General features: G+C 43.1%; 1 protein-coding gene across 1 annotated transcript in view; it reads right to left on the minus strand.

The window, feature by feature from the left end:
- Positions 1-779: 779 nt before the first annotated feature.
- LOC108709415 (amine oxidase [flavin-containing] A) overlaps positions 780-21,030 on the minus strand; it is a 42,885-nt gene continuing 22,634 nt past the window's right edge. Inside the window, exons 12-15 of the mRNA XM_018249216.2 lie at positions 20,765-20,862; positions 7,207-7,318; positions 4,203-4,265; positions 780-1,482 (exon numbers count right to left, since the gene is read on the minus strand). Of these exons, the coding sequence (XP_018104705.1) occupies positions 1,327-1,482; positions 4,203-4,265; positions 7,207-7,318; positions 20,765-20,862 (429 nt within the window). The 3' untranslated portion in view covers positions 780-1,326. The remainder of the gene's footprint in view (positions 1,483-4,202; positions 4,266-7,206; positions 7,319-20,764; positions 20,863-21,030) is intronic.

The raw sequence follows: 21,030 nt of genomic DNA on the forward strand, positions 1-21,030 counted from the left end.
AGAATACAATTCACAAAAATATAAAATATAATTACAATGCATTGTGGCTAATCTATTGACCATAAACTTCTTTGGTACCTTTCCTTCTCCTTTAATGACTTTGTGATGTTTTTGGGTTGTTAATACACTAGGAGTTAACAAATGATTATGTGGCCTGCTTTACCCTTCATAATGAATCAAAATCTTCCATACATGTCTGTTAGTCTCTAACAGCAAAACCACAGCTTAGCCACCTGTGGTTTCGTGGTATGCAAAGCCTTAACTGAATATTTGTTTAGAAAGCAAATGTTGTGTCTTTAGCAGTTTCTAAAGCTGTTCACCATATATATTATTCTTATCTATTGATTGATTAACCCAAAACTGACTGCCCAGGAGAACTGCTAGTGTCCAGACAAAGTTGATACTGTGAGGCAATGATCCAGAACTATTTCTATATAAAGCAAAGAAATATCTGTCAGTAATCGTTCAATAAAGTATTGATTGATCGGGAGTCCACATCTGATTACTGCCTTAATTAAGCCAAAGGGACTCGCCCCAGTTCACAGGCAATCATATGCAAAAAGATTTATATCAAAAGATATCTGTCCCAAGGCTTTTTTCTTCAGTAAAAAAATATTTTATTTAAATTCACATTAAAATATAGATACATACTGACCCTCACATGGCCCACCTTAAGTGTTTCGCACCTTCCGGCGCTTAATCATAGGTGTCTATGAGAGACACCTATGATAAAGCGCCAGAAGGTGCGAAACGCGTAAGGTGGGCCATGTGAGGGTCAGTATGTATCTATATTTTAATGTGAATTTAAATAAAATATTTTTTTGAAAAGTGAAATGAGTATTCCATGAAAAGATGTGTTTGAAGCACTTGAGAAAATGGGGGAAATGAAATTCTGTTTGCTGCCACATTCTGTTTGATGGACTCATGTTGGACAGCGGTGGCATGAAATATTTGAAAAGGTTTAAATACTACTAGTGAGCAGGTCTGTTTTTGTGTCAGTACATTTACAGTTATGAGCGTCTGTATTTATCAGGCAGGTTTAAAGGAAAAAACATTTTTGTTACTGTATGATATTATATATTTATAAGTAAACATGCTTTGCAACAAATCAAATCTATTACATAGGTGCAGTACTAGTCATTAAGGCAGAGTCATCCTTTCCATTTAAATGTATTGTGTGGTCTTGAATATTTCAGTAAAAGCTGTATAAATTCAGCTGAAACACACTTCCCCATCCCCTTTACATTTACATTTAGCCTAAACAATGCAGAGTCTAATGCAAAGCTCAGACTGGTTAGAGGGTTTAGATGTGATCCTGTAGCTTCTTCACATTTGGGTGATAAATCCTTTTTTGTATGCAAAAGCTCCAACAGCAGCAGCCATTCCAAAGAACGTAGAATAGCCAATAAACCTAATTAATCCTTGAGCAGATGGTAGGTTGCGCTCCCAAAATGTTGTTGTGATTGGTATTGCTGGAACATCCTAGCAAGAGAATGCAATTTGGTTTCATTAGTAAATGAACTGAAAACAATTTTCCTACTTTGTCTGACTTTGTTTTTATGTTTTTAGTCTCTTTTTGGAGTCAGTACCTTGGTGTATAGTTGTCTCATTAACACAAGGATTGGTAGTTGGAGCTGAATACAGATTTTATTTTTATGTACTTTGGTCTGTAAAGTAGGGTTGCCACCTTTTAGCCCATCTAACTCTGGACAGGGGGTAGAGCCATGATGTAACAGGCAGGGATAGTGCGGAAAGGGGGTGGGGTTGTGATGTCAGGGGCAGGGTTGTGACATGGCAATCGGTGATTGCCCGTTTGGTTAATCATAGGAAATCACCCAGAACTGACCCATGCCTGTTTGACCACTCTTCTGTATCTTGACTTTGGGGTTTTGACCCCGGCCTGTTTATCCTGACTACGCTCCTGATTCTGTACTGCACTGTCTGTCTGGTACTGTTCCAGCCTGTTTATCCTGACTATGCTCCTGGCTTCTGATTCTGGTCTGGTTGGCACTGTCACAGCTGCTTCCCCTGCCAGCAAGAAAGCAACCCTGGCAAGTCTCCCCCAGCTCCTCAGGGAACAATAATTCAAGCAGGACTAGATTGTACAATGCCTCCAGGGACTCTCCACAAGGTTGAATCTTATTCAGCAGCAACCTGCTGCTCCTGTGTCAGCCCCTGTCCTGGCAAGCAGAACGCTAAGCTCTCCCTCAGGTAGCTCCAAAATTCTCCTCAGGTTTCTGTTGAAGGTCAGCATGAGTATTTGGTACAGAGGTTAGTGGATTCTTGCCTTTCCAGAGGTAAATTACAATATCTGGTACACTGGAAAGGTTTTGGTGCTGGGGAGAGATCTTGGGTTCCAGCCTCTGTTGTCCTTGCAGACCATCTCAAAAAGACTACTTCATGTTAAATTCCCTAGTAAGTCTAGGGGTCCAGTGGTCCCCCCTTAGGGCAGGGGGTAATGTAACAGCCTGCCTGGAGTTGAACCAGGGACCTGTATTCCTGAGCTGTCTGCGTTGCTACTGCTCTACTTGAGCCGACAGCTAAGGCTCTGGTTCACTCCTATGGCTATGCTTTCTCACTGCAAGTAAACATGGTTTGTTTCATCTAAGCTGAGGCTGGGACCTTGGGGTTTGTTCTGGGTTTGGAATGCCATATGTTACGGTACATTAGGATTCAGATCATTAATTGGGTAAGTATTTTACATAGGATTCAGTATTTTTCCTAATCCAATAAATACATATTCAGGGCATTCTTTATACAAATGGAAGAAACTTTATCTTCATATTTGGCACTGATGGCTCTCCATCACCCAACGAGTTGTAACAAATACAGAAAAGGCAAATGTGCTAAATCAGTTCTTTTCTTCAGTTTATTCAATAGAGGAGTCAGAGTTCACAGGCCCACCTCATAGCTCTACTGTTGGCTCAGGTCAATCTAGTCAGTGGCTGACTAAGGATATGGTTCATAAAGCTTTAGTGAAAATTAATTTGAACAAGGTGCAAGGGCCAGATGGCATTCCCCCCTGGGTTCTAAAGCTGGCCATAGACGTGCAGATATACCTGAAATATTGGATGAATGATCGGACGTCACAATCTCCCGACCTGCCACTAACCTTTCAGAGTAATAAAGTAGTAAAAGAACAGATCAGATTATGTCTCCCACGATATTGGCAGATCGGCAATACATGCAGAGACATTATCAGTAGCCGACAGAAAATTTTCGAACCTGTCCGATCAACTGAACGACCGATAGCCATGGCACTATAAAATGTTGGGACACTGTAATAAAAGGCCCAAAGTTTGCCTTGGTCCAGTAGCCAATCAGATGTTTGGTTTCAAAGAGGTGAACAGTAAACCTACCAGCTACCTGCTTGGTTGCTACGAACCACTAAACCTGCAAGAAACTTTGTGCCTATGATTACATCACTATGGAATCACTTACATCATTGTACAATCTATAACATACACTCAGTAAGATGTCCCCAAGATCATACTTGAAACAAACAAAGTTTACTAGCTAGAAGCATTACTTTAGCTCAGCATAATATGTTTTCTGCTTTACCTTCCGCTCACAGGCCAGAGACAAAGTCACTTAAATTTTTAGGTAGGACAGCTAATCCAAATACAATTATTCAATGGGGGGGGGCTGGAGGACTGAGAGGAAGGCTCAAGTCAGAGGACATGTGCCCTACTATGCTGCTAGTAAATCTGATATACAAGTATGGGATCCATTACCTGGAAACCCATTATCCAGCTCTTAATTACGGGAAGTCCATCTTCCACAGAACCATTTCAATCAAATACTTCTAATTTTTTAAAATTTTCCTTTTTGCCTGTGATATTAAAACAGTACCAAGTGCTTGATCCCAAATAAGATATAATTACTCCTTATTGAATTAAATAGGGTTTAATTAATAATTTAATTATTATGTAGTAGATTTGAGTTATGAAAATGACAGAAAGACCCCTTATCTCGGAAATCCCGGGTTCCATGCATTCTGGATAACAGGTTCCATACTTTTATATACTTTGGATACTCCTTTTGTTTTTGACTGTGGCAGTTATGACTTGTAGCTGTTAATTTATCCTTTTGATCACTCTTTTGATGTACCTGAACTTACATTTTCAAATATGTGACCTCATGTAACTGCTCAAATAACCCTTGTACAACATTTTCTAAAGACATAAGAAAATAAAACTAACCACAGATTCAGGCTCTGACTTCCATATCTCGTCTTCTTTTATAAGTCCCACCTGGAACATTATCTGAAATGGATTTAAGTTTTAATGTTAAATACTCTGTGTGTAAATAATGGTACCTATTTCTGTCTATTATTCTGGTCCTTGCTAGAAATATTATACCCTTACACTAGAAATTATGAATAGGAAAATTACACCTGACAGTTCATAAGAACCACATTCTATTTATGTTTTTAAAAAGAACAAATACCAGCAAATAATTGAAGGCATAAATCATAAAATAATAATAATGATCATAAATAATGCTAATCTTATTTCAGCTTCAAGATACATATTGAAAGGAGAACGTGAAGGGGGTTAGCAATCCAATAAGTGCTCATGTTTATTTAAACCACTAAATGCTTGTGTTTATTTTGAGTTTATCTTAAAATATTGTTCTATACAAAAACTTGACTGAATGCTAGACAGGATCCAAATTCTACACAATATGTAGGTAGTGATCTAGGCTGGTCTATATACACGTGTGACTCACTCATATATAAAATATAGAAATCTTTGAAAAATAGGTAGCACTCCCAAATCAATTTATCATAAATGTTTATTATACCTTAAAATATCTGCATAAAAGATTAAGTTACCAAATCAAATCCTTGACACAAAAGTGCATCCAAAAGGTGCAATAAAATGTATTAGCCATTTCCTTTTTTTTTTATTTTAATATAATGTGCATAAAAAATGCTGTAACAAGGTATTTAACATTTAGTATTTTATAAATTTCTGTTCTATTGTTAGCAATTATGCAACTTGTTTTAATTGGCATTCCCTTCATTTTCTGCCTTTTTGGTGGATGCAATTTAAAATGCTATCTGGTTGTTAGGGGTCACTGACCCTGGTAGCCAAAAGAAACAATTGCTCTGTGAGGCCACAATTGTATTGCTATTGTCACTTTGTATTACTTAGTTTTTTTTATTCAGGCCCTCTCCTATTAATTTCCAGTCTCTCATTGAAACCACTGCTTTGCTGCTTTGCTAGGATAAATGGGACCCTAGCAACCAGATGGTTGCTGAAATTCCAAATTGGATTAACTGCTGGACAAAAACCTAACTTGTTGAAAAACCAAAAAATATAAAATGAATGCCAAATGCAAACTGTCTCAGAATATCACTGTATGCATCATGCTATAAGTTAATATAATAGTGAACTACCCCTTTAAAGAATGGATGTATGATTGATTTGCTACAGTCGTGAATAACTAATGAAATAAATGAATAGAGATAAACTTAGGGGCACATTTACTAAGCTCGAGTGAAGGATTCGAAGTAAAAAAAATTCTAATTTCAAAATATTTTTTTGGGTACTTCGACCATCGACTACGACTTCGACTCGAACGATTCGAACTAAAAATCGTTTGACTATTCAACCATTCAATAGTCGAAGTACTGTCACTTTAAAAAAAACTTTGACTACATATGTCGGTAAAATTCCAAAGATATATTCCAAATCAATTCTCTCAAAGTTAAAAAAGTCACACTTTATTCAGCATAAATATTAAAAAGTAGGCATACAGAGTAGGCCTTACGCGTTTCACACCCACAGGCACTTATTCATAGGCATTACTGTTGTTACACTTGGTCACAAAATTTATACCCCAGGAAATCCCTCCCCAAACGTTAAAACCAATCACGTGTTGCCACCTCACGTTTCTTTTTTTAAAGCAACATACACATCTCAATTTGGTCATATTAACATTGTTTTTCTACCTATACTCTGTTATAGCTCAAACCTATTCAATTAACATATTAGGATACCCAAAGGTTCTCTATCCTGATATTATTATTTGTATATATCACATTATCTTAGTTGCCCCATATATCTCTACATCCACCTCATTATAAATATATCCAATTACATTATGATTTAAGTAAAGCATGTTACATCAAACTCGTAGTTCAGACCAAGTGGTAACCGAGTATGCAAATAAAAAATCCAAAACAATTCTCTTTTTGCTAGCAGCCCTGCTAAATTACCTCCTCTACTCCCCAATCTTACCTTTTCTATTCCCTGTACAGAAAAGTATGTTACATCACTTCCATTACATTTTGAAAAATGTCTCGTTATATTACTCTTTTCAACTGTTTTTGGATTTTTTATTTGACTCAGATGTTCCCGTATTCGCTCTTTTAGCGGTCTACTTGTGCATTCGTTTCTGACATTTCAGACATGTTATCAAGTAAACCACTGTGGATGTGTTACAATTAATTTAGTCTCTTATTTTAAAGCTGGTGTTTGTCACCGTAGACTTAAATTCTTTTGAAATTTTCATATGTTGGCAAGTTATACATCTACGACTAACACATTTATGGCTACCTTCTACCTTCAAAAAGCCCTTACTTCTTAGATCTCCCCTGTTCATTTCCCTGTACATACTTGGTGATAAATGGACCCTCAATGTATGAGACCGCCTTGGTATACTATTAACTCCTCCTTTTAATATTTTATGGAAGTCATCATCCGCACATAAGATCGGAATATATTTCTTAACTATATCCAATATCATATAAAATTGCTTACTATATCTGGTTACAAATGGGACCTTACATACGTCGGTAGTTTAAACCCACCGAGGTACAATGTTAGCCTATGGGGACCTTCCCCATTATTTTTCTAAGGTTTTTTTGATGGAAGGAAAATCCTTCGATCGATGGATTAAAATCCTTTGAATTGTTCGATTCGAAGGATTTCATTGTTTGAACGATTTTTCCTTCGATCGTAGTGGTAAATCCTACGAATTCGATATTCAAATTCGTAGGATTTTACCTTGAGGGTTCGAATTCGAGGGTTTATTAACCCTCGATATTCGACCCTTAGTAAATGTGCCCCTCAGTGTCTGTGTATCATATATCAATTTCTTATACTTATACTGCATTTACTGAGCCCCTATACTTACATTATTTATTCTACTAATTTAGAATCATTGTCCCATTAATAGAGGATATGCACATTATACCTCTCTTGCAGCTCTTTCACCAGCTTGTATAGCTCCTTCCATATATCCACTCCATTCAGTAGCGGTCTCTGTGCCAGCAAAATACATTTTTCCAACCGGTTTTCGAATAACACTGTAGAAACAAACAAGCATCTGTTGAGAATCCACATCTGAATCCACACCTGAAGAGATTTTTGCCTCAGGCTTCTTCCGCAAAAGCAGCTGATATGATGCCCATTTGTGTTTAACAAAGAAATCCTTCACCTAACCCACACCCAACAAATGCACATATATACATATTTCCTGGCCATCCCCTGGCAGCATAACAATTTGGGTTTTATCCCTGTACTGGTCAGACACAGAAGGGTTAACAAGCAACCTTACAAATACCCACCCCCTTCCCGCCCTCACCAGTCTTTTTTCCTTCTGTCCTGGCCGGACTGGGGATTTGTATGCTCTACCCACTTGGTTCTTCGGGACCAGATTCCAGGCGCAGTTTTTCATGCACTTTCTCCGCCTGAAGCCCCTCCGTTGTGATCGCCATAGCGCCTTCTCAGGAGTGGGTCCCTATACAGCCGGGGGGAGGTTGCGTCCGTAGTGGCGCAAGGAGGCACATACGTCATCAAAGGGTGCCTTATTTTGCCTCCGAACGGGTGCAGTTTTGCCTTTGCACCCGCATTGACGCATCTGTGATGGATCCGGCTGCCGAGAAAGCTGCTACCTCGAAGGCTTCACGGTGGGTTTAGAGCTACTGAGTGTTTTTGCGCTGAAAAAAGTGCATTAATAATTGGGTGTTTGTCACTCTAGGCTTACTTCACCTGTTGAAGATACTGCCAGGAAAAGGCAAAGATCTCAGGATAAGGACATTGGAGCCTGTAAAGCCTGCAAAAAGCCTACATTACCGAGCAAGAGATTATGTGGTGATTGTATTGCAGAGATTTTCGAAGGTGACGCTGATATTCCACCTGCTCAGAAGCGTATACCTGCTCAAGAGATTCCTTCAACTTCTAAGGATGCTTCTCAGGCAGTAGCCTTAGGAATTCAAGAGGCAAAGGGTTCTGAAAGTCAGATACCTGCTGACCCGCATTCTAATCAGATTGAGGTGATTAACTCAGACTTTTCTTCTTCAGATGAGGAGGAAGAGAATTCATTTTTTGATATGAAATTTGTTCCAGACCTTATTAAGGCAGTGAGACACACATTAGTCCTTGAGGAGCAGGACCAGACAGACACAGGTGTGTTTTTTGCCAGGAAGAGAAAACATGTCTTCCCAGTGCATAAGGAGGTGCAAGATGTCATTTCTGCAGAATGGCAAAGGATGTCTAGAAAAGTTCTGGTAGAGGCGAAGATGGAGAAACTATATCCCTTTCCTCCAGAATCTCAGGAAATTTGGAGCAATCCTCCAACAGTTGATGCTCCAGTAGCTAGATTGTCCAGAAAGACTGCACTACCAATAGACAATGTTTCCACCCTGAAACAGCCAATGGAGAGAAGGATGGAAACAGAATTAAAAAAGTTATACATGAGGGGGCGTGGCTATGTAGGGCGAGCGGGAAGACGTGTTCGGCTAGAGCTCCGTGTGGAATTCATCCTGACTGACTACCCTGTCACATTCTTGACCCGCATTTCGCCCTCCAGACCTTGGGAACTTTTGCCAAGACTGTCTTATGAGTGCCCGCAGCCGCAACCGCCGCTCAAAATCCCTCCATTCTGCCCCTAAGCAACACCACAGGGGTGAGGGCGACGCCATTTTGACGAGACGCGCGGCCTGCGCCCGCACGGACACACACGCAGGTATGTCGGAACCATCCGGCGCAGACACAGACCGCCCAGCTGATATCTCCCCTGAGTCCAGCATGCTGCTGGGGGCCATTAAAGAATCCCAGACGGCGATATCGGCCAAGATGGACGACCTGCGTGTCGAGATCCAAACGGAGATCGCCCTGTTCCGGGCCGACATGGCTAAAATCCGCGGCCGGGTTACAGAGACTGAGCACCGCATCAGTGAGGCGGAGGACACGCTGCGCCAGCAACAGCCGGTTATCGTGGAGTTACAGCGCCAGGTCAAGCTGCTATCGCAGAAGGCAGAAGACGCAGAAAATAGAACGCGTCGCAACAATGTCCGCATTATAGGCCTGCCGGAAGGTGCTGAAGGCCTAAGCCCGGCCGACTTCACTGAACAGTTGCTTAAAGAGCTCCTGGCACCTATTGCCCTGTCTTCGGCCTATACGGTGGAACGGGCCCATAGAATTCCCACGAGGCAGGTTCCAGGGGCTATGCCTAGACCTTTCATCCTACGCCTCTTGAACTACCGCGACAGAGACGCCATCCTGCTGGCTGCGCGAAAGAAAGGGGAAGTCAAGTACCTCAACGCCACTCTACAATTCTACCCCGACTTCTCTGCGGAAGTCCAAAGGCAACGCCGCACGTTCCAGAACGTGAAGAAGAGGCTCCGCGACAAAGGCATCAAATACAGTATGATGTACCCTAGCAGGCTCCGGGTCGTGGATGGCCAGCAGGTCCGGTTCTTCACAGATCCTGAAGAGGTCGGGCAGTGGCTCGACAAGCGCTAAGACCGATATGGTGTGGCACGGTACTCTCCCAGGAGGCTGCCATCGGCCTTGGCGGCCACCACGAGGCAACCCAAGCGTCAAGACACACTGCTTTCGGAAGGGTAAAGTTGTTTATTTGGCTCTAGCCGTTCACTGTTGCTAAGTGACAGTCAAACTAACTTTCTAGATAGTTACGGGGTGCCTCCCGCTTCGGCAGTTAGTTTAGGGGATCGGGACTCTTCGTGTTCCAGAAGGGTCAGGGAGGGGGGATTCTTGGTAGAAGCCAAGAGGATTGGGACTCACAGGACACGGGATACCTCTACTGTTTTGATACGTGTCCATGTATTATTTTATGTTCTTTGATATGTCTTTCACTACATGTTTCTCTTTCTACCCTTTTCTCCTTCTTTTTCCACTCTTTTCTTTCTTTGCACTCTTGAGGGGAGGGCCGAACTCCAGGCGGGGGAATGGGACTGAGCGGCTCCGACCATATATCCACCACACACATGACGGACCTAAGGATCGTTAGCTGGAATGTTAGAGGGCTAGGTGACAAACTGAAACGCACCCTTGTCTTTGATTTCGTCAAGAGGTATAAACCTGATATACTTCTTTTACAGGAGACCCATTTGACAGGGCAGAAAATTTTGGCTTTGAAACGGGCTTGGGTAGGCAGAACCTTTCAATCCACATACTCAACTTACTCCAGGGGGGTGGCTATCCTGGTCCACAAAAAACTGAACTTTCAGGTGAGGCAGGTCAAACAGGACCCTAACGGACGATATGTCATAGTGCAAGCTCAGATTAATGGGCTCCTTCTTACATTAGCCTCTATCTATCTCCCCCCCGCTTCTGACAATCTACTTCGGACCCAAATCACTACTGCCCTAACGGGATTCACCCCTGCTCCAACTCTGCTCTTTGGGGACTTCAATGCGGTACTGCAACCGACAACTGACACGCTCTCGGGAGCACATTATAGCAAGCTTCCCCTAGACACCTGGGCCAGCACTAACAGCCTCACGGAGCTTTGGAGGTGGAAGCACCCTTTTAAAAAGGAATTTTCCTGTTACTCGGCCTCTCACAAAACCCACTCCCGCATTGATTTGGTATTTGCCCTCCCTGATTCCCTGCCGCTCATACAGGAGGTAGAATACCTGCCGAGAGGCATATCTGACCATGCCCCGCTTACTCTAACCCTTAGATTACACCCAGATCCGCCAGATAGGATATGGAGGCTTCCCCCTCACTGGGTAGGGCACACGACTGTGGAAGCAGTAGTACACCCCGCGGTTTCTCAATACTGGCACGTAAACCCAGATACAGCGGATCTCTTTACGGTATGGGATGCCTTTAAGGCCACGGCTCGGGGAGCCTATATTTCGGGGATTAGCAGGGCTAAAAAATCCCTTGCCCAAAAGATAGACTCCCTGGAAGCGGAGACTGCCGAAAAAGAACAGGCTTACCTAGGTGACCCCACTGAAGGGTCAAGGAATGAGTGGCTCCAGGCAGCCCGTCTCCTGTCCTTGGCCTCCATTGAACGTGCACAGGCACACCTTCTTAGACAACAATACACGATTTTCGAGACCGGAGACAAGGCGGGGAAACTTTTAGCGATGCTAGCCAGGGAAGACAGACCCACTGCCACGATTCCCACTATCAAAGATGCCAATGGCACCTTGATTACGCACCCCCGCGGTGTCTTAGATGCTTTTAAACTGTTCTATCAAGACTTATATGCATCCAAATCTGTGCAAACTGAAGAGAACATTCTTACATACTTGGGAGCCGCTCAGTTGCCATACCTCTCTGCCAACAGCCAGGGACTTTTGGAAGCGCCCATAACTCTTGAGGAGGTGGAGGAGGCTGTGAAAGCTTCCCCAGCTGGCAAGGCTCCTGGTCCAGATGGGCTTCCAGCCGAGTTTTACAAACATCACATACAACTGTTGGGACCCCATCTAACTGACCTACTGAACGAAATAGCCAGCAGGGGTACCACACGGACGACCTCCTTCTCTTCTTAGACAATCCCAACCACTCACTATCCACCCTACTTAGTGTTATTAATGAGAACGGTAAGTTCTCGGGCTTAAAAGTAAACTGGGGAAAATCCGTCCTATTTGCGATAGATGTTGAGGCAAAAAATCACCTACCTCCCGACTCCCCTCTCCAGTGGGTGGACAAATTCACATATCTTGGGATCCAGGTTACACGAGATGTTACCCAATATAGGAAACTCAACATTGACCCTATTCTTACTGACATGAAAACTAAATTCTCAAGCTGGGCTTCGCTTCCTCTCTCGCTGTATGGCAGACTCAACCTGGTCAAAATGAAATTTCTCCCTAAATTCTTATATGTTTTCAGGAATACACCGGTATGCCTTCCTAAATATTTTTTTTCCCAGGTGAATTCCCAGATCCGCTCTTTCATTTGGGGCAACAAAAACCCGAGGATAAGTTTCACCACCTTGCAACGATCGCCCCAGGCAGGCGGCTTGGCTTTGCCCAATTTTTACCACTATTACTTGGCGGCGATCCTGATGACAGGTAGATGGTGGTTTGAGTCAGACTGCTCGAACTCGGCGGTGACGCTGGAAGCTGCCATCTTGGGGTCAAGGGAGGCCCTGCGGCTTTTGGTATACAGGGGACGGGAGGCACACCCAATGGTAACCAGGTCCATGACCACCACTATCACAGCCTGGAAGTTGGCACAATCTATTTTTACCCCCAAGGGATTGACTGTGTACTCCCCGCATGCCCCGCTGTGGCGCAATGTGAATCTCCCTCTTATGCTAGACATTCCCGACTATCATATCTGGGCCACAGCCGGCTTAAGATTTGTGAAAGATTTGTTCCCCCAGGGCCAATTACTCGATCGAGACCAAATACGCACCTCTTTTCCAGTTAGTCAAGCGGCATTTTTCCGGAGTTGCCTACTCCAACATGCGGCGAAAAAGCAATTTGTCGGCCTTCAGACGCTGATTCAAGCTTCTGAACTGGAAACTAAGTTGCAACTCCTGGATGTGCCCAAACCTCTCTCCACCATTTACCAAACCCTCCAATCACGGCAAGAGCGGCAGGAGCTCGGCACTTATGGCAAATGGCTTCGGGACATTGTGGACTTAGACCCTGATAAATGGTCAGAAATTCTCAGATTGCTGACTCAACCCATGATAGCCAGCAGAGACAAGCTGATTCGGGTGAAATTCCTCCACCGCTCCTATCTAACTCCTGAGCGCCTCCACCACATCACTCCCATCAGGGACGACAGTTGTACTCGTGGCTGCGGCCACCCGGGTACTTGGATACATATGATCTGGTCCTGCCCCAAACTAGTGACCTACTGGACACAGCTGATAGCCTTTATATCTAAAATTATGGTCCTCGAGATACCCCTGGACCCTGCTCTGGCGCTGTTGGGTCTGACAAAGGGTATTGTCGATAATGGGTCCGACAGAACATTGCTACACTTGCTACTCTACTATGCACGCAAACAGATAGTCTTGAAATGGAACAGGCCTGACCCACCGACACTTGCAACCTGGAAAGAACTAGTCAATAAGGCACTGCCCTGCTATAAGGCTGCCTACCTCACTAGGGGCTGCGTGGACAAGTTCATCGCAATTTGGATGATTTGGGTGCTCAACCCTGACACCAACAGTCCGCATGTTTTCTAAGGTCTAGCTTATATGCATTGTATTATTGTATATGATTACTCTGTCTGTTCGGCCCCTCCCTCCGCCTCCCTCCGCCTCACTTTCTTTTCTTCTACTTTTCCTTTCCTTTTCTCTCTTCTCTTGTGATAAGTATCTCTCCTTGTGGATACTCTGTTGTAAAATTCAATAAAAAGAAGTTTAAAAAAAAAAAAAAAAAGTTATACATGATGACTGGAGCCATGTTGAGACCGGCAGTATCATTAGTTTCAGTGGTCAAGGCCCTGTCGATGTGGATAGAGGATTTAGTGCAGAGGACCAGAGAAGGGGAGCCTTGTGAGAGGATTTTGGCAGCTCTGGAGGATCTGAGACTTGCGACATCTTTTTGCCCGGGGGCCGCTGGAGATTTAACAAGATTGTCTGATCTTTGGCATCATCAGTAGTAGCTCGTAGAGCCCTTTGGCTTAAGTACTGGTTTGCAGACACTGCCTCAAAGAATGCATTATGCAGGCTCCCATTTGAGGGCAAGATGTTATTTGGCAAAGCTTTGGAGGATATAATATCCAAATCATCTGGAGGAAAGAGCACATTCCTTCCACAGGCTCCAAGGAGATTTAAAGATCCCCCAAAACGTCAATGGGACAGGTATTTTTCAAGGAAGAAGGACGACTTTAAAGCTTATAGGCCTGGTAGGGAGACTTTTAGGTCATCATCTTGGAAGACAGGGCAGTCTGTTTTTTTTCGAGGTGGAAAGGCCAAGGCCCCAAGAACTCCCAAGTCCCAGCAGAAGTCACAATGACGGGAGGCCTGTCCAGCTTCCAAGAGTAGGAGCAAGGCTTCTTCAAGTCTGGGCGAGACATTTTCAAGACTCCTGGGTTCTGTCCATTGTGAGAAGGGGTTATCGGCTGGAATTCATACAAAAGCCAATCCCTCACAATTGTGTTACCCCTTGGCCACGATCTGTGGCGAGCAGGGAAATTATGAAGCAATACATTTCCGACTTACTTCTCAAGGGGGCAGCAGTAGAGGTTCCGTTAGAAGAGAGGGGAAGAGGATTTTATTCCCCTCTGTTTCTGGTAGAGAAGGCTTCAGGTGAGATGAGGCCCATTTTGGATTTAAGGAAGCTGAACAAGGGACTAAAGATCCAAAGCTTCAAAATGGAGACGATTCAGATTATAAAGGCAGCCATACACAGGGGAGACTGGCTTTGTACAATCGATTTGAAGGACGCCTCTTTGCATGTGCCGGTGGCCTTAGAACATCAAAGGTTTCTTCGTTTTGCAATAGGTTGTCATCATCTACAGTTCACTTGCCTTCCCTTCGGGCTGGCCACATCTCCCAGAACATTTACCAAGGTGTTGGTGCTGGTTATTGCAAAGCTTCGAGAAGAGGGTCTAGAATTATATCACTATCTAGGCGACCTCTTATTAGTGGCAAGACAAAAAGACATCTTAATACAGCACAGAGACAAGGTCAAAGCAACTCTCCAAGAGTTCGGATGGATTCTCAATGAGGCAAAAAGTCAGTTGAGTCCAGTCCAAAGATTAACATACTTAGGAGCTTCTATAGACACAGTCTTAGGAATGATATCTCTTCCTCAGGCAAGAATCTCCAAGGTCAGGGAGATGACTCTGACCATGCTGGAACTAGACTATCTATCTGCCAGACAATTAATGAAATATTTGAGCTCCCTGACATCAACAATAGGACTGGTCAAATGGGCAAGATGGCAGATGCGCCCAATCCAGCATGTATTCTTGGACCAATGGAAGCATCAAGAGTTGAACTGGAATCAGACAATATGGTTGCCTTGGAAGCTGAAGCATCATCTGCAGTGGTGGGCAACTCTATTCAACCTAATGAGAGGAATGCCTCTGCAGGAGCCGGAATATGTAGAGCTGTTCACCGATGCTTCAGGTCAAGGATGGGGAGCCCACATAGCAGATCTGTCAGTCCAAGGGACTTGGGCCAGGGAGCTGTACTATCTTCCATCAAATATCCTCGAGCTGAGGGCAGTGGCATGTGCACTTCAGGCTTTCAGGAAAGAACTACAAGGTCCGCTCGGACAATGTGGCAGCAGTCACATATATAAAGAGACAGGGAGGCACAGGGAGCCTCAGTATGATGACAGAATTACTTCCGATCATGGAGTTTGCTCAAAATCATTTACTACACATCACTGCTCTTCATATACCGGGAGTAATGAATGTACAGGCAGATCTCCTCAGCAGGAGGCGGATCGACGGTGGAGAGTGGAGTCTTCACCCAGAAGTATTCACTATGATCATAACCAGGTGGGGATACCCAAAGGTAGACCTGATGGCTACAGCCTTGAACCGGAAAGTGAGGAACTTCTTCTCCAGGTTCCCTTGTCCCCAGTCGACATCGGTGGATGCGCTAGTCCAGGATTGGAGAGGTCTATGTGCATATGTCTTTCCCCCCTTTCTATTGATATTCAGAGTTCTACAGAAGATCTTTTTCACCAGGATGGAAACAGTGGTGGTACTTCCAGACTGGCCACGTTGCCCGTGGTATCCATTGTTGAGGAGGATGGCGGCAGACAATCCCTTTCGCCTACCAGACAGGGAGGATCTTTTGTCTCAGGGGTCTCTGAGGTATCCGAACCCTGCCAGGTTGAACCTGATGGCTTGGAAGCTGAGAGGGGAAGGTTAAGACAACAAGGCTGTTCTGAGGCTGTGATTAACACATTGTTCAGGTCAAGACAGGCAAATACGTCTCACTGGTATTACATGATCTGGGAAATGTTTCAGGCATGGGCAAGTGAGAATTTTGTGGATTTGTGGAACCCATCAGTGCCAAACATTCTTGAGTTCCTACAGTCAGGCCTAGAGAAGGGTCTAAGCCTGAGTACACTCAGAGTACAATTGTCAGCATTATCCGCAATTCTGGGAAGACGATGGATAGTGGAACCCTTGGTTTCCAGATTCTTTCAAGCAGCAATCAGGATTGTTCCACCACTTAAGCAACTCACTCAGGTTTGGGACTTGCCTTTAATCCTGAATGCTCTTGTGGATAGCCCTTTTGAACCTCTTGAACACGCCACACTATGAAATGCCACCCTGAAAACTGTCCTATTAGTAGCTCTGACATCAGCCAGGAGAGCATGTGAGCTACAAGCGTTATAATCTAAGCCTCCTTATACTATCTTCAAAGCGGATTTAGTGGTCCTTAGACCAATATTACAATTCCTGCCTAAGGTAGTCTCTTCTCTGCACATGAATGAGCCGATTGTTTTACCAGCCTTCATTCTGGAGGTTGGGACACAAGAGGAATCGAGATGGAGATCTCTAGATGTGCATGCCTGTCTACGGATGTACCTCCAAAGGACTGAGGGCATCAGGAAAACTGGTAGGCTGTTTATAGTCCCAGAAGGGGCTAGGAAGGGAGAGGCAGCCAAAACTGCAACATTGAGGAGATGGATAGTGACGGCAATACAGAAAGCCTATAAAGAACAGGGTAAGCCGGTGCCTGAGGGGATCAAAGCACATTCCACAAGGGCCGTTGCATCGTCATGGGCAGCAGAAGCAGGAGCACAACCTGAGTCAATTTGCAGGGCTGCAACATTGGCTACTCCAAACACATTTATTAAACATTACAAATTAAATATTAGATCTGCGTCTTTGGCGCAGTTTGGACGTTCAGTACTGCAGGCCGCAGCTGTAACCTAATTAAATTCTGTTATCAAGCATCATTCAGTTGCCCTCCCATTTAATTGCTAGGGTACTAACCCAAATTGTTATGCTGCCAGGGGATGGCCAGGAAAAGAGAAAATTAATTAATACTTACCGAGATTTTCTTTTCCTGGCCATACCCCCTGACAGCATGCCCACCCTTTTCATTGTCCGTCCAGTACATCAGGTAAAGACTGGTGAGGGCGGGAAGGGGGTGGGTATTTGTAAGGTTGCTTGTTAACCCTTCTGTGTCCGACCAGTATAGGGATAAAACCCAAATTGTTATGCTGCCAGGGGGTATGGCCAGGAAAAGAAAATCTCGGTAAGTATTAATTAATTTTCTCTTTTATCAAGCATTCATAGATATAAAATCACATATCTGTTAACATCTGTTAAAGCTGAAGAAAGACTTGTATTTTGCCCCTTCAACCCATCATAGTTGCCCTTTTTTCATTGCCAATTTATTCATATGAACCAAATAATTCTGGTTTGCTAAAGGTTAAAGGAATAATAGGATGGAAAACCTTTGGGCTGTACCAACACACTTACCAGGATTTGATGCGGATGGGGTGGGTTAGTGATGTGACATCAGGGGGTGGGGTTATGACACAGCGATCGACAAATGCCGATCGCCGTGTCAATCAAGGGGAATCCTGCCCAGTTTTCCTAATTTGGAAAGCCAGGCAGGAAGTTTTGACCCAGGTAGCCCTTCAAAATACTAGGTCAAAACCGGACAGGTGGCAACCCTAGTTACAAGTGATATCTGACTAAACCTGATTGTTTGATATCATAGATTAAATCATTGGAGAATATATACCAAACTATATCTCTGTAATGGGCCCTTCCTAAACCCCCTAGTGATTATTGCCAACGGTTTTTGTCTCTCCCAGTGTATTAAGATCTATAGGAGAGGGCAGGGTCGGACTGGGGGCTCGGGGCCCACTGGGGCTGCTGCCTCAGTGCCCCCCTCCAGCCCTCCACCACGCATGTGTGCATGCAGCCAAAAGCGTGCGCATTTCCATAGTGTTTTTGCCATGCCCGGCTGGTCACAGCAGGAAGAGAGGAAGAGGTGCAGGGTGCGGATCTGTACCGCAGGGCCAGTCCGACCCTGGGAAAGGGAAGGGCTCTGTCACTGTTCTGTTAATGAAAACATAAAATACTCTGTTCTAGAAGTTAATTCATCCACTGCAATATGTTGTACATGCTCTGTGCAGTTACTGTGTGTTGTGCAGCAACTTTACTGAGTTTGCACTGCAGATTAGCTGAAGTTTACAGTGAAGCCCTGCAGAGCACACAGTACTTGACAAGATGCCTGCTACTGTATTTGAGAAATCTGCCCAGTCTAAGCGGCACCCTGTTACCTGATTATGAGGTTTTTTATCACAATGCAAGGAGATATGTGTTATCTACTAATGTTTAATGTATTTTATGTTATACTGTATACTCCATTAGAAAATTAAAAATCCTGTACTGTGTTCCGAGAGATATCTATTAATAACTGCCTTTTGTAATGTAGGTGGGCTGGTGGACTTGCTGTGTACATGAGAGGGGCAGTGTGTTTCCCGCTGTTTCACAGGACTCCAGCCAAGCGCACTCCACTTCAATAAAGAACAACTCCATTCAAGTACTTTGTGAGCAGTTGTGTGTTTATATACTGAAAGAGTGTGGGGATCCAGTGCCTGCGCTGGCTGATGTGACATGGGTGGGTTACACTTGCACCTGTTTTAGGGTAAAAAGCACCATCTAGGCACTTAGTGAACAAAGTTGTTCCCTTCAATCTTGTGATCTGTAAAAATGATATATTGTGTGTTGTAAGTGTTTCTACAGAAGAATAATGGTCAATCCAGGATGGCGCTGGTCACCCATAAAGGTCAGTTGTCAGTTTGTGAGTTACACATAAGCTGTTGCATAAAACAACCTAATATGCTGGTTCCTACGGATCGTGGCACTTCTAACATTCAGATTTTTACACCATCAGCAGATAAGTTTTGTTTCTACTAAGTGGGAAAATATGGATCAGGGTTTAATAATTAATGTAACAAATATTTTATGTCAGTAAGGAGAGTTTTGTAAGACTCAGTGTCCAAAAGATAATGACACAAGAATTCAATATTTTCTAAGCCAGATGGGATTCATCCAGTAGATACAAATGCTGATTTAAGTTTTCCAATTATTTATTAACTTGAGATGTAGAAATGTTGTCCAGGTTACAAATAGTTGTAAAGTGGTCTGATACTAAGCACAGGACTTTGATTTGCAAAAGTCAGTGGAGCCTTTATCAAGAGATATACACCACTACTTAATGTATTTCTGTTTTCCATTAAGTCAATTCATAATCAACTTGTTCTCTATATTTAAAAAATACTTTGATCAATTCCTTAGCACTTACTGTGGTTCTATGCGTTACATAGTTACATAGTTAAATAGGGCTGAAAAAAGACCAAAGTTCATCAAGTTCAACCCCTACAAATGAAACCCAGCATTCATACATACATACACACTCTCACACTGACTGTAAATTTTAGTATCAATAGGTTTGGATATTGACGTTGGGCAGAAGATGTGATTGAGCTGCATGTGCCTGAACTCCCTCATACCTAATATGCCAGCTGCTCTTGTTGTGAATAGAATAAGAATGGGCAGAGCCCATGGGCCAAAAATGAGCTCTGGAATTACCATTTGCACCACCGCAGCCAGAAAATTCTATGTTCCTCTCCATACAATTTACTAAACCTTGCCCACTTTGCTTACAAAACTTAAAGTGGACCTGTCACCAAGACACAAAAAGCTGTATAATAAAAGTCCTTTTCAAATTAAACATGAAATCCCATTTCTTTTTTTTTAATTAAAGCATTTTTTTAATTTTAATTAAAGCATTCGTAACTGTTGTAAGCTCATTTAAAATTCTCAGATATCAATCAAATATTGCCTGCCCCTTCTCTATGCCTTAGGCATAACTTGCCATTCAGCACTTCCTAGATTTCACTACTCTCCACACATTCCCCAGTTCTCTTCATCGTTGAATTGTGTAGCCAGGGCATGGGGATGGACATCGGGTCCCCCACAAGATTCTGAGATGATGCAAGACTTGCCTTAATAACAGTGTCCACAAAATGGCTCCTGCCTGCTTGCTATAATTATGAATTCCCAGACCGAAGGAAACAAGATTCAAATAATTTATGTAGTTCATTTTGCTTGACTAATGTGATAAAATAGGATTTTGAATAATTTTGGGTGACAGGTCCCCTTTAAGTGGGACACAGATAAACACTAATTTCGTAGTAGGAACCCCTTTAATAAACTGGCCGCAATGTGCATACCATATATGAATATAATATATAAGATAACATGTAATAAATTCCAGTTCACATTTGCTTGACTTGATTTAGTTTTATGCCTTTACAAATTCCTTTACAAAGCTGCTTTTATTATTGTATAGAGTTATAAACCTCTCTTTACATGGAAGGGTGAAGGTCATAAGGTATTTTCTGAGCCTTGGGAATACTGTATAGTCTCTGAGACACAAATGGCCTTCTTATTATTACCTACTATGTATAACTGGATAAGTTTCTGAATGCATAATGGAGAATATCAGATTAAGGTCTCCAAAAACACAGAATGTTTTTCATATTTGTACTAATGGCCGGCGCAAATATGATCTCCCCTATTTCCTGTCTTACCTTCCATACTGAGTCATAATTCCAGGAGGGAAATATGCAGTGTAACAGCCACCAGAGTACTGCTCCTTAGACCAGTCCTTCTCTTCATAGTGTACTGGCTAGAAAGCAGCATATAAAAGCTGGTCATGTTTTCAAATTAACCATATACAATACAGGTATGGGACCTGTTATCCAGAATACTCAGGACCTGGGGTTTTCCAGATAATGGATCTTTCTATAATTTGGATCTTCATTCCTTGTCTACTAGAAAATTATGTAAACATTAA

This window comes from Xenopus laevis, chromosome 2S (genome assembly GCF_017654675.1).
Source record: "Xenopus laevis strain J_2021 chromosome 2S, Xenopus_laevis_v10.1, whole genome shotgun sequence".
Classification (NCBI taxonomy): domain Eukaryota; kingdom Metazoa; phylum Chordata; class Amphibia; order Anura; family Pipidae; genus Xenopus; species Xenopus laevis.